Source organism: Pseudonaja textilis, chromosome 1, assembly GCF_049901715.1.
Source record: "Pseudonaja textilis isolate UNSWEBS1 chromosome 1, rPseTex1.2, whole genome shotgun sequence".
Classification (NCBI taxonomy): domain Eukaryota; kingdom Metazoa; phylum Chordata; class Lepidosauria; order Squamata; family Elapidae; genus Pseudonaja; species Pseudonaja textilis.
In genome coordinates this window covers 117,144,187-117,171,949 of record NC_141990.1, presented here as the reverse complement: position 1 = coordinate 117,171,949, position 27,763 = coordinate 117,144,187, and the positions used below count along the sequence as shown (strand labels likewise).

At 36.8% G+C, this 27,763-nt stretch overlaps 1 protein-coding gene across 2 annotated transcripts in view; it reads left to right on the top strand.

Moving 5' to 3' along the window:
* The window catches only part of SMAP1 (small ArfGAP 1), a 64,944-nt gene that overhangs the window by 36,030 nt on the left and 1,151 nt on the right, over positions 1–27,763 (top strand). For both annotated transcript variants that reach the window (XM_026695160.2, XM_026695161.2), the window contains 5 exons: positions 808–888; positions 10,096–10,180; positions 21,231–21,364; positions 23,778–23,943; positions 26,693–27,033. In XM_026695160.2, coding sequence (XP_026550945.2) covers positions 808–888; positions 10,096–10,180; positions 21,231–21,364; positions 23,778–23,943; positions 26,693–27,033 — 807 coding nt within the window. The remainder of the gene's footprint in view (positions 1–807; positions 889–10,095; positions 10,181–21,230; positions 21,365–23,777; positions 23,944–26,692; positions 27,034–27,763) is intronic.

Below are 27,763 nucleotides of genomic sequence, written 5' to 3'. Positions count from 1 at the left end.
CTCCGGCAAACCCTCTGCCAGCAAAAACAGAGCTTGGGAGGACTTTCGTTCTGCCCTCCCGAACTCCGTTTTCATTAGCAGAGGTGCCACAGGCCAGTCCTTCGCGGTTTCCAGATCCGGCCCCCAGACCTTGAGTTTAGGACATGTTATAATAATCTGTATGACATGTATCCCAATCACCAAATCATAGGTAGTCCCAGTGCTCCAGTATTTTTCTGGTGATGTCTTATAGAAGATATAAGAATGCAATATACAGCTTTTTAGAAGTCTTGTAGTGTAATGACATCAGGACTGAACAGTAATTCTCATACCATCTCTGATAATTTTCAGCTAAATAAACCATTAAACCATGCTTTCAATGCCATATTAGCCAAACATTTGAGAATAAGATGCAAAATCCCATAAAACCAATAGCAGTGGAAAAGATGACTATGATAAGACTATGGAGAAAGCCGATGGAAAATAGAAAACATATTCTATTACATATTCATATTCTACCATACATATTCATACATATTCAATTTTCTAGTCTTTCTGCTATAGTATTAAGGGGAGTATATTTAATATACTAGATATTTGAAGTACGTGCAGATGTATGTACAAGGTCAGCCTTGTAATATAACTCTTCACATATCGTATGCATATATAGTACATATACAGACCCATATATACCATATATGGCTTCTGATAGAAATAAATGTCTTTCTAAAATAGTTTAAATTAACTTTTATAAGTTAATATAACTGATATTTTGTTTTAAAGATTTATTATATACAATATAATGTTTAATGGAACATCTTTCCACAGAAGGAAAAAGAAAAGAAGAAAGAAGAGAGAAAAAGGGACAAAGAACCAGAAAAACCTTTGAAAAACTTAGGAATTGAAAAAGTAAGATTGGTTTACTTGTATTTTTTAAGATTATATCATTATTCATAATTAATAGTAAGTACATAGTGCTACAAATTCATTACAGTTTTTTACTCTTTAACTTTTACCACTGTTGGTCTTTTGGCTAAAATCAATTTTTATTGTTTTAGTTAAGATCACTTAACTTAACTAGTTTCAGAAGCATTACATCTGAATATTTTGTACAATTGAAACTTTAAAATATGAGTTGTCTTAACATCTGAAAAAGAAACTTCCAGGAAATGCCTGGGCTATAGACTACATTGGAAAGTAGGAAAAATTTGGAAAATTGAAGCAAGTGATATGGAGTTGTATATATAGTCATCAGGAATTGAGATTAGCTGGAGGGAGACTTTATTTTTTTCCTAATAGCATGATTTGCATAGCATTGCAACTGGAAATTTTAACAATGTAAAAAATTTGTGACGGTTCCTCTAAAACGGGTGTCAAACTCGCAGTGCCACAATGGCATCACGTGACATATCGCGACTTTTTTCCTCTTCGCTAAACAGGGCATGGGTGTGGCTAGCGTGTGACGCATCTGGTTGGTGGCCCATGAATTTGACAGTCCTGCTCTAAAAAGTGAATTCACAAGAAAAAATAATAACTTTTTCATTATTTCAGTCTGAGTAGGGCGTTAGTTGTCTTCTTGCAGTTTTCTTTCTATACTAATAATAGCAGATAGTTTATCGCTCTCACACATGTCACATAATTGTGATTTGGCAACCGGCTCACACTTAAAACATTTGCAGCATCCTGTGGTCATATTATTGCTGTTTGTGTTCTTCCCTGCCAGTTTCCCACGAGCAAAGTCAGTCAGGAAACTGGCAAAGAATGTTGCAAGTTGTTCTGGTAAGTTATTTGAGTTTGCATCAACACTCTACTCTATGCATTTGGTTTCTGAGGCATATACTTCCAACATTTCTTGCTGCTTTATCTCCTAGAGCAGATGTGTCAAATTCACTGCCCATGGGCCTGATCCATCACTCTGGCCACACCCATCCCATTTTAGCAAAGGGGGGGAAAAGTCACGATACGTCACATGACAACGTGATGACACCAGTTTGACACCCCTGTACTAAAGCTTAGGTAAACCAAGGGGTTCTTTGGGATCTGAGATCAGGCATAAGTTGCAAGGGTGCAGTCTTATCCCATATCCTACCAGCTAACCCGTGTCATGGAAGAACAGCCCTGCTTCCAGGTGCTTGCTAAAATGTGAACAAATCCATAGGGCGTTTGAAGCATACCATCTTAAATTGATGAATCATCCTGAAGGAATCAGTTCTGGTAACTAGGCTCAGGCTAGTTCATTGGAACAAAGCGTAAAACCAAAAGATGCAGGCATGCATTGCAATGCTGTTGCTACCATCTTCTCTGTTTTCCTTCACCTGTTGCCCCAGATGATCTTGCAGTCCGCCCAATTGCACTTCATGCCACCACACTATCCTCCTTACCTTTAATATTCTGTGTTGTTCTTTTTATTCTTTCTTCGCCTCCCTTGTCACATTCTGTTTTCTATATCCCATTCTTTCCCGTGTATTCACTGTCATTATCTCCACTTTCCACATTTATAATTATCCGTGCAATTTCCTTTCACGAAGGACTGCTGGCCTCTTGTCTCAAACCAGTCCCTCCTCAGCATACCTAACTTCTTTCTATTTCTAACCATGAAGATTGATAAATAGTCTATAATTGGCCAAAGTGTGGGAGGGGAGAGACTGGGGCAGCCATTCTGATCTAAACAGCAGGGATTGAAGAGAGGAGGAGGGACTGCATTCTGTTAAACTTTCACCTCAATAACTTGCATTGTTTTAAATCTAACACAGGCACACTATTTTCATTTATTAATGGACCAGCATTGTTCCTAGTGCAAAATTATTTCCTTTCAGCCCACTCTAGCTCTCAAGGTGGTCGTCACATAATTGTTGATAATTATAGCTCTTTTTTTTACTTTGGATCAGCCACTATATATTGACCATTAGTTGTTGATTGCTTCCAGCCAAATTATTTCTTCTGTTACAGCAGAATTATGCTGGTTCATCTCACTTTAAACGTGAACTGAGAAGAGATTTAAATTTCCTGGAATACTTCATTTCCTCTTCATCTGTTTGCAGTGCAGCATGAATAAAGCCTGACTTCTCTGCAGTGCTTTAGATTCACAAGGAAAGCAATGCTATGTCTGTGCCTCTTTTTCTGTTTGTGATCCTTTGATTGCTTCCAGCAGTAGTATCCTACTTGTTCCACTATTGGTTCAGTGATCACACACATGCCCCTAACGCGTGCATGCAGCTTTTCACACACCAGCTGAGGCGTGCAGCGCCAATCAGCTGAGGGGATAAAGAAGAGAAAAGCACAGTGGTGGGTGGGAGGGCCGATTGTGCACTCTTCTCTTCTTTCTCCTCTCAGCTGATCAGAGGCTTTTTTCTCTCCTCTCAGCTGATCGTGGGAGGCTTTTTTTACTACCAGGATCTGCCAAACTGGTAGGAATTTTTGCTACCGGTTCAGGTGAACCAGGCCGAACTGGTAGCATACCACCATTGATTGCTTCCTAACATGCACCTTTTCCCTTACGATAATATTCTTCAAATAATCTGTCATTCCTGGTTGGTGTCTTGTTCCTTTTTTTTTAACCAAAATAATGTTTTATCTGCTGGTTGAACACATGGTTGGGTGTGTGCCTGTATTTCAGTGACTGCTCTTCTGTGTTATGCTCAGTTATAGTCCAGCCTTAATGATACCACAAATCATTAATTTAGAAAGAACAAGTACAATAAAAAGTATTAACAATAAAATAAGCCACAGACATTATTATTGATACTCTAGGTCTTTTGCTTGTGCTTGGTACAACTAGCATACATCTCCCGATGTTCACCTCTTTCATACTGCTGTGCCTGATAATTTTACATTCGTTGAAAATCACAACTTTGACTATTATTGTTTCAATTCAACTGGTACTAAGAACACTCTTAGTGAAGCCAGCTGCTGTATTTGATGCTCCCTGTTTGTTATTTTGCTTGTATGAGTTTGCATAATTTTGAAAAGTAGCAATTTTCAGAGTTCAGGACATGCTTTTTGCCTGGCTTAATTATTCATTGGCTGCCTCTGCTGAATAGCATGCAGTAGCATTAAGTGCTTCTTTTGTTACGCTGTTCCAGTGAGCATAGGAAGGCTTATTTGATTCCACTTCAGAAGCATTGTGGGATTACATTTTTGCTTCCTTTTATGATTGGAAAACCTATAGAGAGGTCTCCAGGCAGATTTATTTGATGCAAACTGAGCATTGTCTGTAGCTCTGTTTACATTTAGAATGTGCAGTATATTTTACATTTTCACTATGTAATGCTGTCTTGGATCAACGAACACACTAGAAGCAGCTTTAAATATCTGCTGTAATAACAAGGAAATGCTTAAGACAAGAAGAAATGACATGTGCTTTGAAAATGATCCTGGAGTATGCCTTAGTAGAAGAGCGTGACATTTAGCCACATTCTACTTCTGCAAATACTAGTTTTAAGAATTGTTTTTCTATTTCTTACTGTTTTAAAACCCACATGTGAAAAATCCATTTGGATTAAATCCTGTTGATGTGATGTTCAATGCTTTACTAGGGAAAATTGCATCCTAATAAATTTAAACTCCGCATTCAACCTTTATATGAATAATATATCTTACTACTGGTATATCATATGTTACAGCATATTAAAGAATTGCTTATGATCCTTGCAGAAAATGTTCAGTCTGAAATATTGCTTATCCTTATTTCTCCATTGTCTTATGGGAAACCTTTTCCGTAGAATTGTAAGCCATTTCAAGCATTGTCTGTTTCTTTCATTTCTGCATGAGATGTTAAGATTAGAGCCTAATAGAAATGGACAGACGTCTAAAACTATAAGAACTGAAACACACTGTCTAGTTTAGCTCATTTGGCTGCAATTAGTCAAAGCAGTGTGATTTCTGTATCAAATTAAAAATGAATATTTGATTTTACAAACATGCTTGGGAAGTGCCCATCATCCTTTAAAGTGCTTTTGAACAGCCATGGAATTTGGTTTAGTTATTGTAAAATAGGAATTATTCAAACACGTCTCCGTAAGCAATAACTATTTGGAATCCTGTAATTTGGTAAGGTTTTCATAGTGATTGGTAGAGAATTTCAAGTAAAAAGAATTAGCTATTTTTATTATTTTAATACCTTTTAAAACATTTGAAGTGCTCAATTAGATCAAATCGCAAAACTGGCACAACTAAGATCTTGCACAGTATTTTGTTTATATTGAATAGCTGTTAATTCCAAAAATCTATACTGTAAAGAGTTTCTATTAATAAAATGGTTATTAATTTGAATGAACATCTGTCCTACTGAACTCCAGAAATTACATCTAAATAATTTCTGCCTACATGTTCAACTATTTAGAACATTATATAAGGATTAAGTTATTGCAAGATTATTTTTATATATTTAAGGACACCATAATATACACTGATTTCCATGTCAAAAAACCTTTATATTAAGTAATATCTGTTCATTATCTTTAGAGAACAAGACATTGATCAGATCCATTTGTATTACATTTAAATTCCTCTTCGAATTAATTTCATAGATATCCACTGCAGCTCATTCTTGTTTTAGAACTTCATTAAAATATGAATATATTCATATAATAAAATATTCTCAATTTTATAAAGCCTTTGATCCATTTTCTGTGCAAAAAATGTGGTAAAGAGGTGTTTTCAAAATTTGCAATATGGATTTCTGCTCCATTTTTTTTATCTTCTGGCTTTAATGTCCAACCTTCATGGTCCCTTATCATAAAGAAAACCCAAACTAATCTCCAATTTCCATGAGAAAATATGTAATTCAGACTTGTAATTCCAAATTCTCCACTTCTTTAATCCATTATTAACCTTCCAAAATCCATATATTAAGCAAACTGTTGCTGCATGGTCTAAAAAAAATGTCTCTAAAACTTTGGAAGTCAAATTTGAATCATTGTCTTTTTCAATAAATGAAAACTTTCCCAATAAATACAATAAAACCTTGCTGTCCAAAAGGTCTTAATTTCTCCACCATACCCCTCCCCCCCCAAAAAAAATCCCAAAAAATGATTAAGATACAAGACTTTGTCAAGGTTGATGCCCATAGACTCTGTTTTGTGATATGAGCTTGATGTAATCCCAACTTCTTGCCACTCCATTCATAAACCAAAAATGGTAGTTTCCATGGTTTACTCCTGAGGAGTATTTGGATGTGGGTGTTCTCAATCACGTGGATGATCTCAATGATCTCTTCTTCGTTTCTGAAAGGATATGTAATTTCTGAATTTTCTGAACCCCATAAATTTGATTGAGTGAGAGCCAAAAAGTTTCAATGTTACTAGGTAAGGAAAAAATAGAGGTGGTAGCAATATTGGCACTTGAAATAATCTTTGACCTTTTGGTCAAATCACTTCCTGGTCCATGTATGGTTGACTGACACTCTTTTCCTCAGCAGGGTCAGATTTATTTCAATGTTCTGCCCAGATACCAGAGGAAACTGTCCTTTTTACATAACAGAGATCCCTAGGGTGGGGAACCATATGTCTAAGTGTTCATATTATTCACACTACAATTCTACTAATAGCCATTCATTCATTCACTCATTCACTCATTTTCTGTAGCCACTCAGAGTCAGTCGCTTTAGTTGGGCAACTATAGAAACTGAATAAGTACCAGTACATGGCTGGAAAATTCACATATAAAGCTGGTTTTGATTCTTTGGTGATGGAGCAAACAGAAAAGAATGGAAATAGTTAAAAGCTTTAATTTAATAAGGTACTCACCAATGTTTGTACTAGAAGTTGCATAAGTAGTCAAATAATGAAATAAATTATGTGTGAAAACTAGTACTCAATGTTTCCTTACATTTCCATGGGACAGTTTTTGAATGATCCCTGAGGATGCATACTAAAAAAAACAACGTTACTGCTTGGAAACATTACACAAAGATTTGAACAAGGTTAAAATATGGAGATTGGTTTAGCTTTGCAGGAATGACTTGACATGTAGAGTATTTAATCAAATACATCAATTATAGTACTATGATGAAAGAAAATGATGCTTTAAAATTTGCAGGATTGTTAGGATACTGCAGTAGATTTATTTGTGCTATTTGATCTATGGCACACATTATTTTATTCCATGTATCAGTTTTCTAGTGCAATCTAGGATTTAAAATAAAATTTCAAGTGACATGATAACATGCTTTAATCTACTTGCTAATTAACCCTTAATTCCATTTACTAGTCTTGGATTTTTCATACATGTCAACTTTGAATCCCTGAAGAAAGAATGTGTTAATTTGTTATAAAACATGCCATATACATAACCCCCCCCCCCTTCAGGCATCCATGAGGGATGGATGGGACAGCAAAAAAGTCAGGATGATATTTACATCTTGTATAGAAATGGCAGAGTTTAATCTGCACTGTCATGACTATTGTCTGTTTCTTTGACCCCTTCTGGGATGGGGGACTTGCATTTCAAATATAGCTTCATCTTGGTTCTTTAATTTTAAGCATGTCCCCATAACAATAGCACCAAAGAAAACATGCACCTGGGGAGAAAGATTATCTGGCAACGCGGACCCACTTATGCTGGGAAAAATAAATTCTTGAAATCCTAATAAATGAAATGTTCAGTGTTGGTAACTATTTACAGAATTCATTTTATAGGAGTCTGTGATTTCATAGTTTTGCTTTCTACTAATGAATGAGCTATTGATGTGCTAGACTTACAGTACAACTTTTCTCAAGAAACTCAATGTATTTGGCTTATGTTCCAAGTTTTTTTTAATCTTTGCAGCAACTGCAACTTACCTATTGAGAATAATTAATAAATGGCTTAACTGAGTGGAGATTTTAATCATAGTCAACTTCTATGCTGACTATATATTGAGTAAGCCTGATTAGAAGAAGATGAGCTTGTGTTTAAAATTCAAGGAAGAAATATCAAGAATCTGCACTATGCTGATAACACTAAAGGTAGTCCTCGACTTGTGACCACAACTGAGCTCAAGATTTCTGTTGTTAAGTGAGATATTTGTTAAGTGAGTTTTGCTCCATTGTATGCCTTTCTGTCAGAGTATATTCATGAACTGGAAGCTTAGTAACAAAGTCAGTCAGTGAATAGGCATAGCAACTAAGTCAGCCAATGAGGGCTGTTTGGAAACTGAAACTGGAAGGAGCCTAGGCATGGCTTTATATTAAGCTCTGAAGCTGTGTTAAGCTCTGAGTCATCTGCAACTCTGAATCAAAACTAAAACTGTTCTCTGCTGTTCTCTCATCTGCTTGTGTTTTGCCTATAACACTCTACCACATTGGAAGAATCTACTTTGGTATTGTACATTTATATGTTATTGTGTATATAAAGAAGTTAATGAACCCTGCTGAATCAGTCATCTGTGTGTGCTTTCTGGATTTGAATTTCTGCTGCAAACTCTTAACACTTTCTTGCCACAGTAAGATGAATCACTGCAGTTGGTAAGTTAGCAATCCAGTTGTTAAGTGAATCTGGCTTCCCCATTGACTTTGTTCCTGAGAAGGTCACCAAAGATAATTACATGACCTTGGGACACAGCAACGGTCATAAATATGAAACAGTTGCCAAGCCTCTGAATTTTGATCACAAGATAATGGGGATAGTGCAAAAGTCATAAGTCACGTTTTTCAGTGCCATTGTAACTTTGAACAGTCACTAAACAAACTGTTGTAAGTCACGGACTACCTGTACTCTGTCTGATAGGTGAAAATGGAAATAACTGATAAGCTCTAGAAATGAAAGTCAAGGAACATAGCGAACAAAAATTAAGCATAAAAAAGAGCAAACTAGTGACAACAGTGCAGCAAACAGCCCTAGAACAGCTGTGAGATGGGTGCCTATACTAGGCAAGCAGGCAAGAGAGAAGGAGAGAGAGAGAGAGAGAGAGAGAGAGAGAGAGAGAGCGCTACGTATGTATGTATCTGGTGGATAGCTTCTGCCTTTTATGACTACCAACAACAAAGGAAAAGTCAAGAATTATTCTGTGAAGTAGCACTTAGGATAATTTTCCCACTAATACTTTATGGAAACCAAGTTGGAATTTAAAGGAACATGGTGTACTGTAAAAACTATTACAACTTTTGAACTTAATTCTTGGAGAAGAATATTGGCCAGCTAAATAAACAAAAGGTTCATAGAACAAATCCATTCAGAGTTCTCACTCAAGGCACTAAGAGCCGCGTTCGTATTGTTACATTTTAGACACATAATGCAAAGACCCAGCTCTCTTGAGAAATCCACATTGCTGTAAAGTTGGAAAGAAAGTTGGAAGAGGGGGAGATCAGTGATGATGGGTACGGCACCGGGAGACCGGGTTGGGGTGAAATCAGCTTGGACATCCATCTACATGGTCACTAAGAGTTGGTGGCACATAATCAGTCAATCTTTCCCGCATTATTATGACATTCAAAAAGCTCCATCTTAATAAAATATTATATGCAAGTGATGTTGGTGTTGTGTCGTAGCAAAGCAAATGAGAAATAATCTTGAGAGTCTTTTGTTTCAAAGGACACTTCAGATCGCCACAACTCTAGTTGCCATTGGGTAAATAAGTTGTTGCTTCCTACTCATGGTCAGATCAGCACCCTGTTAAGATTTGCAAAAGCTGCTAAGGGATTACTGTTTCAGAAAGCCTTCAGAGTCTGATAGAATGGCGTGTTATCACTTTGCAGTAGGTGATTGTTTTTATTGAGAGTGGAATGGTATTTCTCGGCAGGACAGTATTATTGCTTCTTTTACATTATGTTATAATGTGTTGTGATTATCTTTTTTTCCCCTGTATTGAAATGCCTGCTGCTTACAATTGTCTGTGATTGAAACAGACCGAAAGAATGAATGAATACACGAACAAGTATTCTTTCTGTCTCAGTTCCTCCATTGGCCTTTTGTAGAGACTAATCAAAGGGTTGTTGAAGTAGTGTATGTGAATGTCTCTGACCAGTAGGAAATAAATTCTGTCATATTTTGTTTTGCCAATTTGCCTTTTGTGTGTGTTCTATTATATACAATAATAATCATCTTTCCAATTTAAAGTAAGACTACATGGGGGCTCTTGTTTGTGGTATTTCACGTGTGTATATGTGTTGTCACAATCTCTATTCATTTTTAATAAAGCCTCAGAAAAAAGAAGATCAGCAACTTGAGCTTAAAACAAGTCCTAAGAAAGTACCAGAATCAACTGTTGATCTTCTGGGCCTTGGTAAGTAATTATCTATAATTTTGAATAGAACAAATTGAAACTATCTGTATAGTTGAATTGACAAAAATAATATGCAATGCTGCCTACTTAAAAGTAATGAGTTTATTTTGGAAGAGTAGTTATCACAAGATTCTGATGAGAGAATGCAATATTCACTGAGAAAATGCAATATTCTCAGAGCCATTTTTTGTTGTTGTTTAATGTCCCATCCTAAGGAATCAACATTAATCCTGTGTGAATTTGAATTTGGTTTCTCAGGACACAAATCTTTGGCTTCATTGTTGTGCTGACTTAATGGAGGTTCCCCCCCCCAAAAAAAAAAAAAAAATCAGGCCAGCTATTCTGAAAAACCATAAATGCCAGAGAAGGAATCGTTTATTCCATCCTTTCTCCTGCAACTAATTCAGCTTTTAACTTTTATTCTGGACACCTCCCCATATACTCTTTTTAGGAATATCCCTGTACATTGAGCACAGCAATAGCACTTAGATTTATATACCATAGTGCTTGTAGTGCTTTGCAACCCTCTCTAAGTGTTTTTACAATGTCAGCATATTGCCTCCAACAATCTGGGTCCTCATTTTACCAACCTCAGAAGAATGGAAGACTGAGTCCCCCTTGAGGCTGTGAGGATTGAACTCCTGGCAGTGAGCTGAATTAGCCTGCAATACTGCATTATAACCACTGTGCCACCACGGCTCCAAGGAACATAGGAACCAAGCTTCTCATCATAGCAGGGCAGAGTGCTTCAGGCCTCTTCCACCAACTTGTTTTGTTTCTGTGCTAGTTGTGCAGGAGAGTTAAGTGACAAGGCTGACCCTAAGCCAGGAGCTTTCCATCCCTCATTTGATCACAAGCTATTGTGTATGCCTTAGATATCCAAATCCTATAATAAATGAAACTGGGTTCTTAACATGCCACCTGGTGATACCAGTGTGCATCCAGATTCTTTGCTTTAGAAAATAATTATTTTAATTAAAATCATGGCTTCAGGTCTGAGGGTAAAATAGAGGTGATTTTGATTGCTTTAGCAAATTCTTTTTTCTCTCAGAGTGGATGATGCATTCCTGAATCATCTTTCAGAACTTTGGGACTCTTCTAACTAGCTGTGATGGGATTTTTAGGCATTAATTTATATTAATTCTGATTCCTTAAAAGATGCTGGAGTATTGTGATCAATAATGTGACCATTAGCCTTTGAATTCTCCCATGCTATTTAATTTTTGGGAAGCAGCTGTGATACATATATAATTGCAGTATACCTGCTGATGTATACCTAATGATGATGCTTATTGCAACTTCCCATGCTGCTGCCCCGGCCTTGCTTCTGCTATTCCCACCTCCTCCATCTTGTCTGTATTATCACCAATGCCAAAGAAGCATCTTTTCAAGAGAAAAGAGCCTTTAGAGAGATGATTGCAGGGTATTATAATAGGCTTTAAGTACTGTAGGACTTTGATTTCACTGTTCCAGAATGACACAGCCATGTATTAATTTAGACCAGTTATGGAGAGCATATAATTCACTCATTACAACAGCTTTACGGGAAGCTGAATCTGTTTCCAAGGACAGTTACTGAATGCTGGATTGTCCTACTTTAAAAAAAATGCCCCATATGAATTTTCCTAGATTTTAAGATCCTCAAGAGACCAAAAATATTAGTTTTAGTTATTAGAATAATTACCACTTTAGGACAGCATTATTATCCACCTAACTGAAGGCCACCAAATAGTGTGCTTGCTTTTGATTCTTCTAAAACTCTTCAGGTAATAAAATGGGAACAAAAGGTAGCTAGGATGGTAGGCGTTGTTTAACAATTTCAAATGTTATGTACAGATTTAGATACAATATGCGGGTTGTCTACAGACATTCAGTTAGGCTGCTGTTGACCTAATTATGCAAAATGATTTATTGTCATTTTTCTATAAGTAAGTTAACAATTTTGCTGACCCAGTTCATTGAGAAAGGATATCATTTTATTACTAGTATTGTAAATGGTGGTGTTATGGCCACCCATTCCAGAAGACTCTGGGCAGCAGTTGTTGCCTTAGTTGCTATTCTTGTTCATTCTCGCATATTCTACATATTTTTTTATATGAAAAAAGGAAACTCTTAGCCACTGTATATTTAAAAATATTCAGGAAATTACTGTGTTATTTTACTGTGGCATCAGTGGAAAGAAGTACACTTAGCACCTCTAGAGCTCTACAAATATTTAACGTGTGACTTGAATATAGGTTCCCATAAAGTACTAATGGTTTAAGATGATTTGCAAATACATCGTGGATAGATTTTCCCTTCTTATATTTCCTGTCTGGCAAACAATAAAGTATCTGCAATAGAATTGGAGAAGCACATGGAAAAAGGGAATCCATTCTATCAGTTAATTCCCTTCTCTGTGTATATGAATATAGCGAGACCAACGTGTTTACTCTCATCCTCTTAAAATATACACTGTGTACTGTTTGACCTTTGCCAGTGTATTTCAGATCGAAGAGCAATATTACCAACAGTTCACATGGTTTGTGGTTGTACTTATAAAATATTGTAGGCTTGACTAGTAATGTAGTGTTATTTTTTTCTCCGACTGATTTCCCAACCTTTTATAATACTGCAGATAATACCTGTTTTTTAGCTTTACTGATTAGCGTGTGTGTGTGTGTGTGTGTGTGTGTGTGTGTGTGTGTGTGTAAATTCCCCATACTAGAGATTTAAATTCACAGTAACTGACATCACTTTTTAAATTTAGAAACAAGGCATTTCCTTTAAAATAATATTTTTACAAAATTGCTCCTTTTGTTGGATGTCTTGCAAAACTATGCAATGTTACAGCATTACTTTTTCCATCAAGTTGAAAGACTGAATTTGCCAAAAGAAACAAAACTCATTTTCTGTTTGATATACCATTTATCAGTTAGATGTTTCATTAGAAAACAAATGAAAATGTAACCAACCATCTCAGCATATTATCACTTAAAAACAGATAATCTCAAATATCATGTGAGGGCATCAGTGGATTCATTTTAGATTGATTTTAAAATAACAGGCATTAAGGAAGAGATTTACCAAAAACAAGAAGAAACTAAATTTCTACCTTCTAAACAATATTTTGCTTAGATAATTTTCTGTATAATTTTCTAACCAATGCTCCCTTTGATGTTTTAAAATCCACTTTGAGATTCTGCAGATCCAGTATTGATTATAGAATAGCAAATTTTCTCCTTTTGGTATGTTGCAGAGATAAGTGATAATAAAATGTGAAACGAATTCTGTTTTTCTTTTCATACTTGGGAATATGGTATCATTTAGCAAACATTTGGCATGATCTTCATATTGTCCTGCCATCAGTAACTATAGACTAGTGGCAGGGACAGGAAAGCATGCCAGAATGAAAATACTATATAGTATGTAAATCTTGTTTGTTAAATTATGGTTCAATGTTATTGTACTCAAAAATTTAGGCCTCTTTGTTTTGACTCAGTTCTCTTATAAGCATACTTCCATTTTTTCTTAAAAACAACCTTTTCTGTTCAGGAAAGCCTGGATGTAAGAGACCGTTGGGGGGAAAGTATATCCATTGAGTTGGAATATCCGTTAAATCCGAATTTATGCATAGATTTAATTTACATCATTGGCATAATCATCCAAATGATGTAATTTAATATGAAAACTGTCAACTACATAATGATATAAATTGATATAAATGACAAATACAGACCTCCAATTGCTTCAGAAACAGTGGTCTGGTCCTTTGAGATTAAAATCCAAATAAAATGTCCTTGGAATCTAAAGTTTATAAAGTAGAGGTCCAGAGGATCATGGTTTTCCTGTATGACAAAATTGGACAAATTTGGCTAAATTCACCAGTTTATCAGAGCAAGCTGTTAAAAATTTGCAAGTTTTGTTTCATTCCCATAATCCTTGTTTATAAAACATGTTTGTCTATGTATCTTAACATTTAAACATTTGCCATTAGTGCATGTTAAATAAATCTAGAGAAAAAATTCTCAACCTTCACAACTTTAAGGTGTGTGAACAACATGCTGGCAAGGAGAATTCTGGAAACTGAGGTTCACACATCTTAAAGTTGTCAAGGATAAGATTCAATGGCTAAGAATATTATTTTCATGAATGGGAAATTGGGGGATTGAATTGTTATTTATCCTTCGTATAAATTGTTTCTGAATAGGCTCCTAACCAGGACCACAGACTTGAAGTATTTTTAAAATGTATAGGTTTCCTTTCAATAATAATTAAACTTATTTCTGAAACACATACAAAAACAAATTAGAAAAACAGATCACAAAACCAGAAGTTGTAAATTCAACCTCATCTCAAATTAGGGAAAATAAAAGATATTCAGTACTGGAATGATATTGGAGTAGACATTTGGATAACTAAAGGGTCCCTAGGAGCATCTGTTAAGTGCTGTGAGCGATAGACACATTGGCTAGTCCCCTCAGTGCAGCAGCTATGTTGTTAACTAAGTTAAATTTCCAAACAGGCATTGCAGTAGTGATCTGCATAGTATCTCATATCTATTTGAGGACAGCAGCTTAGAAAATTTTTTTGTAAAGCATGTGTTGCACTATTTTTAAACTGACCTTGAAAAATTTCAAAAAATATGTACAATATTTTGTGTTTAATGAATCAGTTTAATCAGTTTAAATCTATCATCTATCTAATTTATATACCACCACCACCCCAATCTCACAAGCAAGTAACTGTAGGCGGGATACAAATGCAGGTTTTTTTTTCTGCATATCTTTTCTTACAATTCTACCTGTATTGAGAATTGCTTAGGTTTTGCTTGTTCTTAAATCTCTTGACAGAAAGTACATTTACTATATCCCTTTTAATAGCTGATTTTATTGTAATGAATTAAAATATAAAATGTAACCAAATTGGATCACAATGGCCAGTAGATGAGTTTTATAAATTCTTGTAGCTTATCTAAGAGAAAAAGGAGAAGATAAGCCATTCATACTTAAAAATAATCATTACTTTCCTGGAAATGATACTTGAAATGTATTATAAAAAATGCAAGTGTGAAAATATTGTTAGAATAATAAGTTAGAATTCATACATTTGGAAAACCAAATCACTTCCTTTCATATGGATCCTATTTGATGTTACAGGGGGATCTCAATTTTAAGGTATACATATTTTGGCAGATTATTACAGGAACTGCAATTCCTATAGTGCAATATAGAACCCTTGACATATGGTGTGTTGTCCAGACAGTATATAGGTAATTGGGAATTGAGATAGTTAAGTTACAATTGGGACTTGTCCCCTTAAGGGAATGCCTCATGGTAAATATAGTTAATGCATCATGGGAAATGTAGTTCATGTCATGTGGTCATATCTGTAATCCTGACTGGTCACTGAATTGACCCTTGGTTGGGTTGGGGAGTTTCCTTTACTCCTGCTTGGACCCCAGCAGCGTGCTGGTGTCTCACCCTTGGGATGAAAGATCACTGTATTTTTACACTATGAAGTCAGCTGTGCAAAGAGTTGGACATTAGATGAATCTCAACATAACTGTGAGTTACACCTTGAGAATGCCTTGTGATCCAATAAAGAAACTTTGTATGGAAGCCTTTGTAGAGTTTGTCTGTCTGTCTTTATATTCAGCCAGCAATTAAAAGACAGAACATATGGATAACGATGAGCAAATGCCCCTATGTTTCTAGGAAAGTGCTGTTTGCCACTGAAGAACTTGTTATTCATGAAGTATCTCAATAAACTCTTTATTTGTGTATTTGTTAGTAAAATTCTTGAATTAAATAATCACTTTTTCTCTGAATCTGTATGTTCAGATTCAGAGAAAAGGTGATTATTTAATTCAAGGATTTTACATATAGAAAGGGGAAACTTTTCACTTGAGCATGAATAGTTCAAGCTCTAGAGTTCAAAACAGATGTCAGTTTTCCTTAACCTCATTTATTTCAACAACTGGCTAGGTTTTTTTTAACATTGCCAGACTTTTTCTATTTATGTACCACCTTCTTCTGAGCACAGGGGGAAAAGAAAGTTGTGTGGCTGTAGAAGGAATTATTTATCTTTACACCGGTATATGAATGGAATATGTTTGGGATCTGTCTGCTAATGTCAAAGTATCATGTAAACTCCGGCAATTACTGCAGAAAGTAGTTTGCCCTTTAACCTCCCCCTTCCATTCCTCTGAAAATTGGTATGATTGGAGAGTCAACTTAGTTACATAGCTAGGAGTATCAATCAACAAGTTTTGTTTGCATATAATTTTTCCTGAGTAGAGGCAATCTAACTATAGTGAAACCACAATGAAAGGTTGACCATTTTATATACACGTCACTTTGTCAATTTATGTGATGTTAAAATTCTATAAACTTTGTGTAATGTTAAATTCTATAAACTGTCATAAGTACGTAAGGTAAAGTAAGCTAAGATAAAACTTAATTGCTTCATCCAGGTTACTTTGTATGCAACAGACTTTGTTATTTTGAAGGCTGTCTTAATAGAACTTGCATCCCATGTCTGCTAAGCAGAGGTTCACTAAATTGAGGCTTCATTGCTCTGTAGTTGCTACATTGTTATCTCACACTTTGATTATTGTAAAGAACTATATTTGTGTTTTTATGGAAGTTACAGCTGGTATAGTATATGATAGATTGTTGAATGAAATTCTTATGTATATATTGAAGCAATTGCAAGGGCATGTACAGGTGAAACTCAAAAAATTATAATATCGTGCAAAAGTTTATTTATTTCAGTAATGCAACTTAAAAGGTGAAACTAATATATGAGATAGACTCATTACATGCAAAGCAAGATAGTTCAAGCCTGATGTGTCATAATTGTGATGATTATGGCTTACAGCTCATGAAAACCCCAAATTCACAATCTCAGAAAATTAGAATATTACATGCAATCAATAAAACAAGGTTTGTACATAGAAAAGTATAAGCATGCATATGTACTCAGTACTTGGTTTGGGCCCCTTTTGCAGCAATTACTGCCTCAATGCGCCATGGCATGGAAGCTATCAGCCTGTGGCACTGCTGAGGTGTTATGGAAGACCAGGATGCTTCAATAGCGGCCTTCAGCTCTTCTGCATTGTTCGGTCTCATGTCTCTCATCTTTCTCTTGGCAATGCCCCATAGATTCTCTATGGGGTTCAGGTCAGGCAAGTTTGCTGGCCAATAAGTAATGCCACAGTAATCCCACAGTTATTGAACCAGGTTTTGGTGCTTTTGGCAGTGTGGGCAGGTGCTAAGTCCTGCTGGAAAATGAAGTCAGTATCCCCATACAGCTTGTCTGTGGAAGGAAGCATGAAGTGCTCTAAAATCTCCTGGTAGACAGCTGCTTTGACCCTGGACTTAATGAAGCACAGTGGACTGACACCAGCAGATGACATGGCTCCCCAAATAAACACAGACTGTGGAAACTTCACACTGGACTTCAAGCATCTTGCAGTGTGTGCCTTTCCATTCTTCCTCCAGACTCTGGGTCCTTGGTTTCCAAATGAGATGCAAAAGTTGCTCTCATCAGAAGAGAGGACTTTGGACCACTGAGCAACAGACCACTTCTGTTTTTCTTTAGCCCAGGTAAGACGCTTCTGACATTGGTTGTTCAGGAGCAGCTTGACAAGAGGAATACGACATTTGAAGCCCATGTCCAGGATCCGTCTGTGTGTGGTGGCTCTTGATGCACTGACTCCAGCCTCAGTGCACTCATTGTGAAAGTTTGAATGGCCTTTTCCTCACAATCCTCTCCAGGCTGTGGTCATCCCTGCTGCTTGTGCACCTTTTTCTTCCACACTTTTCCCTTCCACACAACTTTCTATTAATGTGCTTTGATACAGCACTTTGGGAACATCCAACTTCTTTTGCAATTACCTTTTGAGGCTTTCCCTCCTTATGGCGGATGTCAATGGTGGTTTTCTGCACAACTGCCAGATCAGCAGTCTTTCCCATGATTGTGATTCCTACTGAACCTGACTGAAAGACCATTTAAAGTCTCAGGAACCCTTTGCAGGTGTTATGGCTTCATTAGCTGATTAGAGTGGGACACTTTGAGCCTAGAATATTGAACCTTTTCACAATATTCTAATTTTCTGAGATTGTGGATTTGGGGTTTTCATGAGCTGTAAGCCATAATCATCTCAATTATGACACATCATGGCTTGAACTATCTTGCTTTGCACGTAATGAGTCTATCTCATATATTAGTTTCACCTTTTAAATTGCATTACTGACATAAATGAACTTTTGCACGATATTCTAATTTTTTGAGTTTCACCGGAATGTCCTTAAACAACTGGTGAATCTGAATGCTTGACACAGTGCCTTCTTCATAATGTGGGCAATAAACTTAGATGATCTCTAAGTTAATTCACAAAGACCTTGCTATAAGCAACACACTATAATCTTGACTTATAATAATTAAAGTTTACGGCCTTGTTTTCCCACTGAAACCCATAAGATGACTATTGTTATATTCTTCAAATCTATAGTTCCCAAACTCTATGTTGTGGCACCCCAGAGCACTTCATATACAAGGTCACTATGGGGTTATTAATCACAATTTTGGCCTAGGGGTTCTGTGAAAAACATACTGAGACACTAGAGCAATTTGGGAACCTCTCTTAAGTGCCTATTTTCATCCTTGCTTTTCTTGGATAAATATCATGGAAAAAGTATTCTCTTTGGTTTTTCTTCTCTTTTTTTAAATCTGCAGTGTTTTAATGCATTAGTTTCACCTGTGTTTATGTGTGTACATATATGCATGTGTAATATATATGCATGTAAAGCATATATTTAACTTTTGTGGTGACTACACAGAAAATGGTATAAAAATACACTTAGCAGATCCAGTAAAAATTAAATAGGCCAAATATTGATTATTTTCATCTTTCCATTAATTATGTTTACAACACACTGTCCCAAAATTCTGAAGTTTTGGAATCTAACTCGTTAAAAAAGTATCTTCATAGAAGATTTGCCAAGCTTCTCCAGTTTCTGTGAATGCACTGCACATATAGTACATGCTAAGCTTTTGAGCTGATTAAAAATATATATTTAATGTAAGTACTGCAGGGACGCAAGAAAACCTATCCTGTCTTTTGCTGTGTGAATAAACTCAGAAGTAATTGGGGCAAAATCAACACAGTTGTATTTTTTTCAAGCAGAATAGAATAATTAGATCAACTTACGTTTTTGAGACAACTTTCTTCTGGAATTTTCTAGCCGTGATAAGCTTATTTGTAAATACTATAAAGTGGATAAATATTCATCTTACCATAATAGCATTACTAGAAAGTTACTGAAGAATCTGATTCCTGAAAGCCCACTTTATTATGATACATCCCAAAAGCGAATGCCTTTAGAAGCATCAAGAGAAAAACTACTTTTATTGCCTTGAAATTGTGTTTTCATAATTTCCGAGTTGATATTCTGTCTGCCTCTAAGCATTATCCTCCTAAAGACTTTTACTCCAATACAGAAAAGGATCAAAGAGAGAGTTTTGGCAGGTCCTCTTGGAGATGTCCTACATTTACTATAAATTTTATTTTATTTATTAATTGTTCTGGACCAACATTAAATGCCAGAATGTATATATTTGGTGTTGACCTACATCTAGGATATTGCTGTAGACTGTAGAGCACATTTTGTTTTTTAAGTCTAATATAGATATTTAGATGATTCCTCACTGAGGTATTTTTTCCCAAGAATTTGACCTTCAAACTCAGTAAAGGAAGAAGTACATCCCAAAGGGAAGAAGACTAAAAAAAAAAACCCAGAAACTCATCTTTATAGTGGAAATATGTGATATTTTATAAATAAATGCATTAATAACACAGCTATACTCCTTTGGAACCAAAAGCAATCTTCAAAGCATAAGTTGTTATACTAGTTTACGGTTTTGTAAAGCTATAAAGTGTACATGAATATGTTAAAAATAGTTCAATAGTCCACGGCAGATTTCATGCTGAGAAAAAAGAAGAAAAAAATAACATGGATATCTAGAGGGATTTCATTTCATGTTTATCAAATTGAGACTTGAGGCTGAGGCTGTTTCTAACTTTGGACTTGTAGGAGGATGGATGTTAAGGCTAATCACATAAATTTCACTCATAACATCTAAAAAAATGAAATACTGTATTTTTTAGTCAACTACCACTTATTTTTCAAACTAGTGGTTTATCTCCCTTTTGAATTACTTAGGTAGACAGGAATAACATTTCCTGTGTGTTTGGAATAGCTTAGGCATCTGTTTTGGCCACTGCATGTACTGTGATTACAGCTGGGGGTCCTGTAAACAAAAAACCTTTTTTCTTCCACTCACAAATGGTTTTAGTCTGTGTAACTTTGACTTCAAACTCACAATATCTTAAGACAGACTTTGCCTCAAGCAGGCTGTTATTGCATCTGTAAAATACAGATGGGGAATCTTTAGCAACTTCAGCCTAATTTAACAAGCTCTGAATTAAGTGCTACATTCTGTTCTGTTTAGTATTTTCCAAGAGACTATGGAAAGACTGCACCTCTACTGTTGTAAATTTGAATGATAAGGTGTTCGCTTAATATTGGTGGAGCCTAAATACAATTTATGAAACAACCTGGTGATTTCTGCCAACATACGGTAATCCTTGACTTACAACCATGATGGAACCTGTCCATCATAAGTCATGACAGTCATAAAGCATGTCGGCCATGTGACCAATCTGATTTTACAACCTTTTTGGTCATTACACGATCCAATTGTATTTGCTATATAGGATGCTTTTGCCAAAAATTTGAAGTAAATGCTGTTTTTCAACAAAAATGTTACAAATTGAAGTCACATGACTACAGGATGCTACAAATGGCCAGAAAGGTGGCCCAGTTGCCGAGCACCTGAAATGCGGGTGAGGGGGATATTGGAATTTCAGAAGCAGGTACTTTTGGGGGGAGGTGGAGTATCAAGAACTACCTTTTAGCTGTATCAGTGTATCTACATGCAATGTGTGTATGCTTCACAGTTATCAATCTGGCTTAATATTTTTTTTAAATCCAAAAAATGTAAGATGGTCCCGCTGACTCCTCTGTTACAAATGGAAGTACCATCACTCCTGCCCCAATTCTGAATGATGATGATCTGGATATATTTGGCCCAATGATCTCTAATCCTTTGCCAGCCGCATCTATACCACCTGCCCAGGTAAGGCACAAAAAACTATTAATTTAACATGGTAGTTGACTTTGGAATTCGTAATAGAAGCAATAGAAGGAGAAATGATTTATGTCAGTGTCTGGCACGCTATCAAGGTTACATTGGGAATAAGGATACAATCGGTGGTATTCAGCCAATTCACACCGGATCTGGTGAACCAGTAGCAAGAATTTGCAGTGGGTCACTGAACCGGTAGTAAATTCTGGCTGGCCATACCCCCCACCTGGTTGCCCTCCCGCCCGATGCTCACCCCGCCTGCCCGCCTGACATTCACCTAAGGTATTTCTTTTTTTCCCTTCCCAATTATCAGCTGTAGATAAGATCAGCTGTGCCAGGATTTCCCTTGCTGAGGCCCAGGAAGGCAAAAAATGGAGGGAGAAGCTCAGCCTCCCCCCTCCATTTTTTGCCTTCCAGAGCCTTAGGGGAGCAAAAATGCCCCCTCCAGAGGCTTCTTTGAGGCTCCCAAAAGGGAGCTTGGAGGGGTGCTGCGAGCCCCTCCCATCCTCTGTTCCTTTTCTTCCAGAACCCCAGAGGAGCTTTAGGGAGAAAAAACGCGCCCCCCCAAAAAAAACTTCTCTGAGGCTAAGAAGCTCCCAAAACAGCTTGGATGGGTACTGCGTGTCCCTCCCATGCTCTGTTCCTTTTCTTCCAGAGCCCCAGAGGAGCTTTAGGAGAGCAAGAATGACCCTCTGCTCCTCTGTGGCTAGGAAGCTCCCAAAAACGGGTGGGGGGGCTGCAAAAAAAGCCACGCCCACCCAGCCACACCCACAGAACCGGTAGTAAAAGTTTTTGAATCCCACCACTGGATACAATACAGAATATATGGTTAAAGTGGCATATTGCAATGTCAGGGTCCAGGTAGTCCTCAAGTTATGACAGTAATTGGAAATTCCATTGCTATACAATGAGATCACATGGCAGCCCAACTTAGCAGTAATATTCACAGCTATCACCGACACAATCATTAACGGAATACAACTGGTTATTCGGCAAGGGCCCATCCTGATCCATGCCCCTAGCCTCTTCTTCAACCCCAGCATTGGATTTGCTGGGTAGTATTGTGCAGAGCAGCCAAAAGGGCAGGTATGGGGGACAGGGGAGAGATTATAGACATGGGGGGGTTATGTGCCCTTCTGGTCGTAAGTGCAGGTGAACTGCCTACTACCCAAATTTTGATCATGTGACCATGCAGTACCCAAAACTTTAGGAACCAGGTGTAAGGACCATTCTCTCAGTGCTGCCTTTAACTTTGAACAGTGGCTACACAAATTATTGTTAAATGAGGATACCTGCATGTTAAAGTGATATCTGTGGCAATTTACAATACTTCCCTCTCCATAGCAGCACTAAAAAAAATTTAATAGCTCATTGGAAAGAGGTTAAGGATGTTTGCCCTTGATACTTCAATTGAGGCTCCCCAAAATTACTGGTTACCAATGAAACACATTTTTTATGTTACATTATAAAATAAATGTAAGGTCAAATATAGCTCCTTACATCAGAAGATGAACTGGAGATTATTTGAAGAAGCCTTTACTTCACTCATCCCTGGCTAGATTAGGAATAATGAGCTATTAACCTAGGTGCCAATTTATACTTTGCAAATTGAAGAAAAGATGAACATATGATTAAATTTTACTAATTTATAACTTCCAAGCTATTTGATCTGTTACCTTTTCATTATTCCTGTGCAGGGGGCAATGAAAAACTGATTGTGATTATGGTAGGAATGTGTCTCTCTCTTTCGAAACACACCTAAAAACTTTGGGAATCCAAGCTTTATAAACTATTTGAGACTTTCTTTCCATGAATCTTATTAATTAAGAATAAGTAGCAATTTAATTACATTTGCGAAAGATTGATTCATGGTGAAAATTTTGTTCAGTATTTCAGTTGTATTCCTTTTTCCAAATATTTCTTTAAATCACTTGAGGAAAAGGGCAGAATTGAATTTTCACTAAATCATAATTTCTTCTGAAAAAGTAAGGCACTGTAAAGTGGATCCTAAATAGAATTCTAGCAGTGACATGGAAAATGTAAGGGACTTTTTAAGAAAGCCACAAAATATTGATGAAGAGTATAAACTGATATAAAGATGCCCAGTTTCCAGATATGCACATGTAAACAGGAAATATAGCTTTTACATCTTTATTGCAAATAATTCACTTGCTGCACAAAATGCAGAACTACTCTTATTTTTTTTTTTTTTACTGCAGCTATATGCAAAGAATATACAACTTACATGCATTGATGCTGGTGTTATTTATATAGTGTAAATAAATTTGTGGTATTAATATTTGGGAACTTTGCTACTTGTCTCTGAAGTTGCTATATAATTTTTAACAACACACTTCTATCTCCACTGTTTGGCTTTCATCAGTCTTTGACTTTTATTTCCCAGAATGCTTCCACCAACCCAGTGGCTGCTACGTTATCTGCTGCATCTGGAGATCTTGATCTGTTTACTGAACAAACAAAATTGGACGAGTCAGCAAAGAAACCGCTCTCCAAGGATTCCATCTTGTCCCTATATGGCACAGGCACTCTTCCCCAGCAGAATGTCCCAGGTGATTACTTGTCTGATCTACTTCCAGTGTGCATTGTTTAAAAGATTACTAACAAACTTGTGGCTAGGTCTTCTTCCTAGAAGAAGGGATGCTCCTGTAGAAGTGAGTCTGGATTTACATTTTAAAAGTTATTACAAAACACCCAATTAAAACAAATGCCCAGTCTTGAATATGTATTTGTGTGTGTTTAAAGCAACTGAACCATGTATTGCTGAGCATTAAGCGCTCAGTAGCACAGGGAGATGAGGTATTTCATTGTCCTCAACTTTAGTCTCTTTTCCTTAGTGCTGCCTTCTTTTCATGTAGAGCTTAATTCAGAGACATGCTTAATAGAAATTACAGCCTCCCATCTGGGAAGACTTCTCCAATGAATAGATACTGATTAAATTTCCTCTAAACTAGTACATTAAAATCAGCTGTTGTGGTGCAGTGGTTAGAATGAGTACTGCAGGTTACTTCTGCTGCCTGCTGGCTGCCTGCAATTTGGCAGTTCAAATCTTACCAGGCTCAAGGTTGATTCAGCCTTCCATCCCTCTGAGGTGGGTAAAATAAGATCCAGATTGTTGTGAGCAATATGCTGACTCTTTAAACTTTACAGGGCTGTAAAGCACTGTAAAGCGGTATATAACTCTAAGTGCTATTGCTGTTAAAAGAACATTGCTGGTCATTATTCTTGTATTGCTTCTGCAATATTAAAATGCTACAATACTGTCGCATTATATTACTATTACTATAATAATGTCCACTAGTATAGTTCTGCCATTTAAAAAAGTGATTCTGGGATTAAATTCAGGATGTCCTGAATCAGATGTAATATATTGCTACTGTGGATGAAGGGTTGGAGAAGAAAAGAGATTTATATAGAAAAAAATGAACATTAAGCAGCAAACTGTGCATGATAAAAAGAACTATGGGAGTGTGTAAAAATATTCAGAAACAGAGATGAGCATTGAACCCTAAAGTCAGCTACAACTAGCAGAGTAAAACCTGCAGAGACTCCTTTATCTTTACCTTTTATTCTGAAACAAAAGGTGATTAACAAATAGACAGCTTAACAACAAATAAACGTCAATCAAGAAAATAAAGGAATTAAGAGAGATGGCATGACTCTTGAAATAAAAGCTTCTGCTTGTAAAGTAAAATTGATTTAACAAGCTGCTGTTTATGGGACTTCCCGGTGTAGCAGAAAAAAAATCTACATCCGGACATTTCCCTGAAATAACAGACTAAATCTTGTTGTATTAACAGTTCACTTAAATGAACACTATTTGCATGAGCTCCCATCATTTGTGTAGTAGTGCAAATTACATCATTATACAAATGATGCAAATTAACATGAGTTACATGGAGGATTTGGATCTAACAGGCATTTGAGACCTGGGATTAAAGGGACGCTAAATGGTATCAAAGTTACTATGTTAGGAAATCTTTTCACCTTTAAAAATATAAATGGTTGGAAATTGTTCTGATTTCATTAGAACAGAAAAGCAATTTTGGGTAACTTTACAATTGAAGTGAGCAACCTTTGTTCTTTTGGTTTGGTTTAGATCAAGGTTGGGGGTCTCCAACCTTGGCAACTTTAAGACCTGTGGACTTCAACTCCCAGAATTCCTCAGCCAGCTTTGCTGAACCACACACAATGATATGCCAGTGGGTGGGGGCAAGGAGGATAGAGCTAAACAGAAGTGGGGCATCCCTGGTTTTTTTTCCTGATAAGTTCTTTCCTCACTTATTACCATAGATAGAAATCTTCTGCTTTTCCCAGAACTACTGACTGAATTCCCCCCCCCAAAAAAAGTTGAAGTTTGATTAAGAATCAATTAAAATTAAACTAAGATTTTCAATCACTGCTTTAGAAAAACCATAGGTAATTAAATAGTCCACCATTAAGGTGTTTTGAGGGAAGTTGTTTCTTAAAATTCATAAATTGCCCAGTCATTTATTTTCTCTATCTCATCTGGTATTAAGATGAAGCTAACCTGCTAAAGGACAGAAATGGAAGTGATCGTCCATTGGTTTTACTATTCATTCCCCTCTGCCTTGGCTTGAGAAGAATGTAATTGCAAGGCCTTTGCTATGCACAGTTTCATTATCCCCGGTTTCCCAGATCTGTGCTTGGTAAATAAGATGATACCTCATTATCCATAGTCAAGGCTCATGTACCAGCAGTTTTGCATGTAAAATAATAGAAAAAATATATAGTTTTTTTCCCCAAGAACTCTGGGCTTGTTAGACTAGAAAAGTCTTTTCTAGTCTAACAAGCCCAGAGTTCTTGGGGAAAAAAACTATATATTTTTTCTATTATTTTACATGCAAAACTGCTGGTACATGAGCCCTTGACTATGGATAATGAGGTATCATCTTATTTACACAACCCAGCCACATTATAGAGCTAACTTTATATCGTGAGAGAATGAGCAAAGGATCAAGGGAAATATGAAAGCTGGGCCGGAACAAGAGGAAAATTGGTTTTCTATCTGTTAATGAATGCAAGATCTCCAAACTCACACCATACATCACCATACTCTTCCCTAATTGTTTAATTAATAGTTTTTACAACCTTCCTCAATCTGAAAACTCTAGTCAACATGCATGGAAGATAAACATGGCTTTTTAAACTATCATATAATGAGTCACCTGGAGGCAAGTTTTACTCCCTAATCTTATTTAGATAGCCACGTTGGACAAATGTGAGCTTTGACTGGCATAAACCTCTTCTTTTCCTTTCCACTCCTTCCTCCCCAAATAGGAGTCTTCATGGGGGCCCAGCCGCTGCCCTTTGCTGCCCAGCCCTCAGCTCATTTTCCAGCGTTTCCAGCCATGGGAGGCCCTGTACCTGTACCAGTGCCACCAGCCCCCGCAATGATGGGAAACATGATGGCCCCACCAGTGCCTGTAATTGGACAGAATGTAGGCATGATGGTGGGCATGGGAATGCCAAACGGCTTTTCAGTCACTACACAAACTGCTGGTTTGGGACTCCCTCAAAGCATTGGTGGGCCCCAAGGAACAGTATTGGGACAGATACCCCAGCCACAGAAATACGGCATGCACCCGCAAACACAGCAAACTCCGTGGAACCTTTCACAGGTGAGTATGTGCTTTTGCTGTTAGTTTGGCAGAGAACATGGATGCCCGGAGAATTTAGGGGTAGGATTCAAATGTCAGTAATTTGGATTAATTAAATGAGGAAAAATTAACTGAAGCATTATATTAAAATGAGAAAATCAGCTATTTGAAAAATCTGATTTTTTTTTCTCCCTTCTAGTTGAGAAGTAGTAACCATGTTACTACTACTAATTTTTCTACTTTAGAAAACTACGTGCAGATCCATTCTTGCTCTTCATTCACTACCAGGCTCTCATTCCCAGCCTGCTGGAAAGACACCGTGCACTGTTTATTTCAAACAAATAAACAGTGCAGGATGTTGTTGTTTTTAATCGGAACTCTCTTGAGCCCTTCAAAGCAGATGGCCGAAGAGTTTTGTTCCATTCTAGGAGCAGCCCCAGTTCTGATCGGCTGCAGTGCCTGGCCCACCTCCTCTCCCCAGCATCTGGTTGCTGCCCTGGGAAGCTGTTTCATCTTGGGCTAAGCGATTGCTGACTTTAAAAAAAAAATTAGACTTTGTGTGTGTGGATGACCTACTGATTATATTTAGGATGCATTTCATAAGTACATTTTTTAAAAAAACTTTAGCTGTGAGAAATTAACGTTGTAAGCAAATACACCAGTGTCTATCTGCTAGCTAGCTATATCTGTACCTATCCTGTCTATTTATATGTATACCTATATCAATCTATCTGTCTCTCTGTCTGTACCT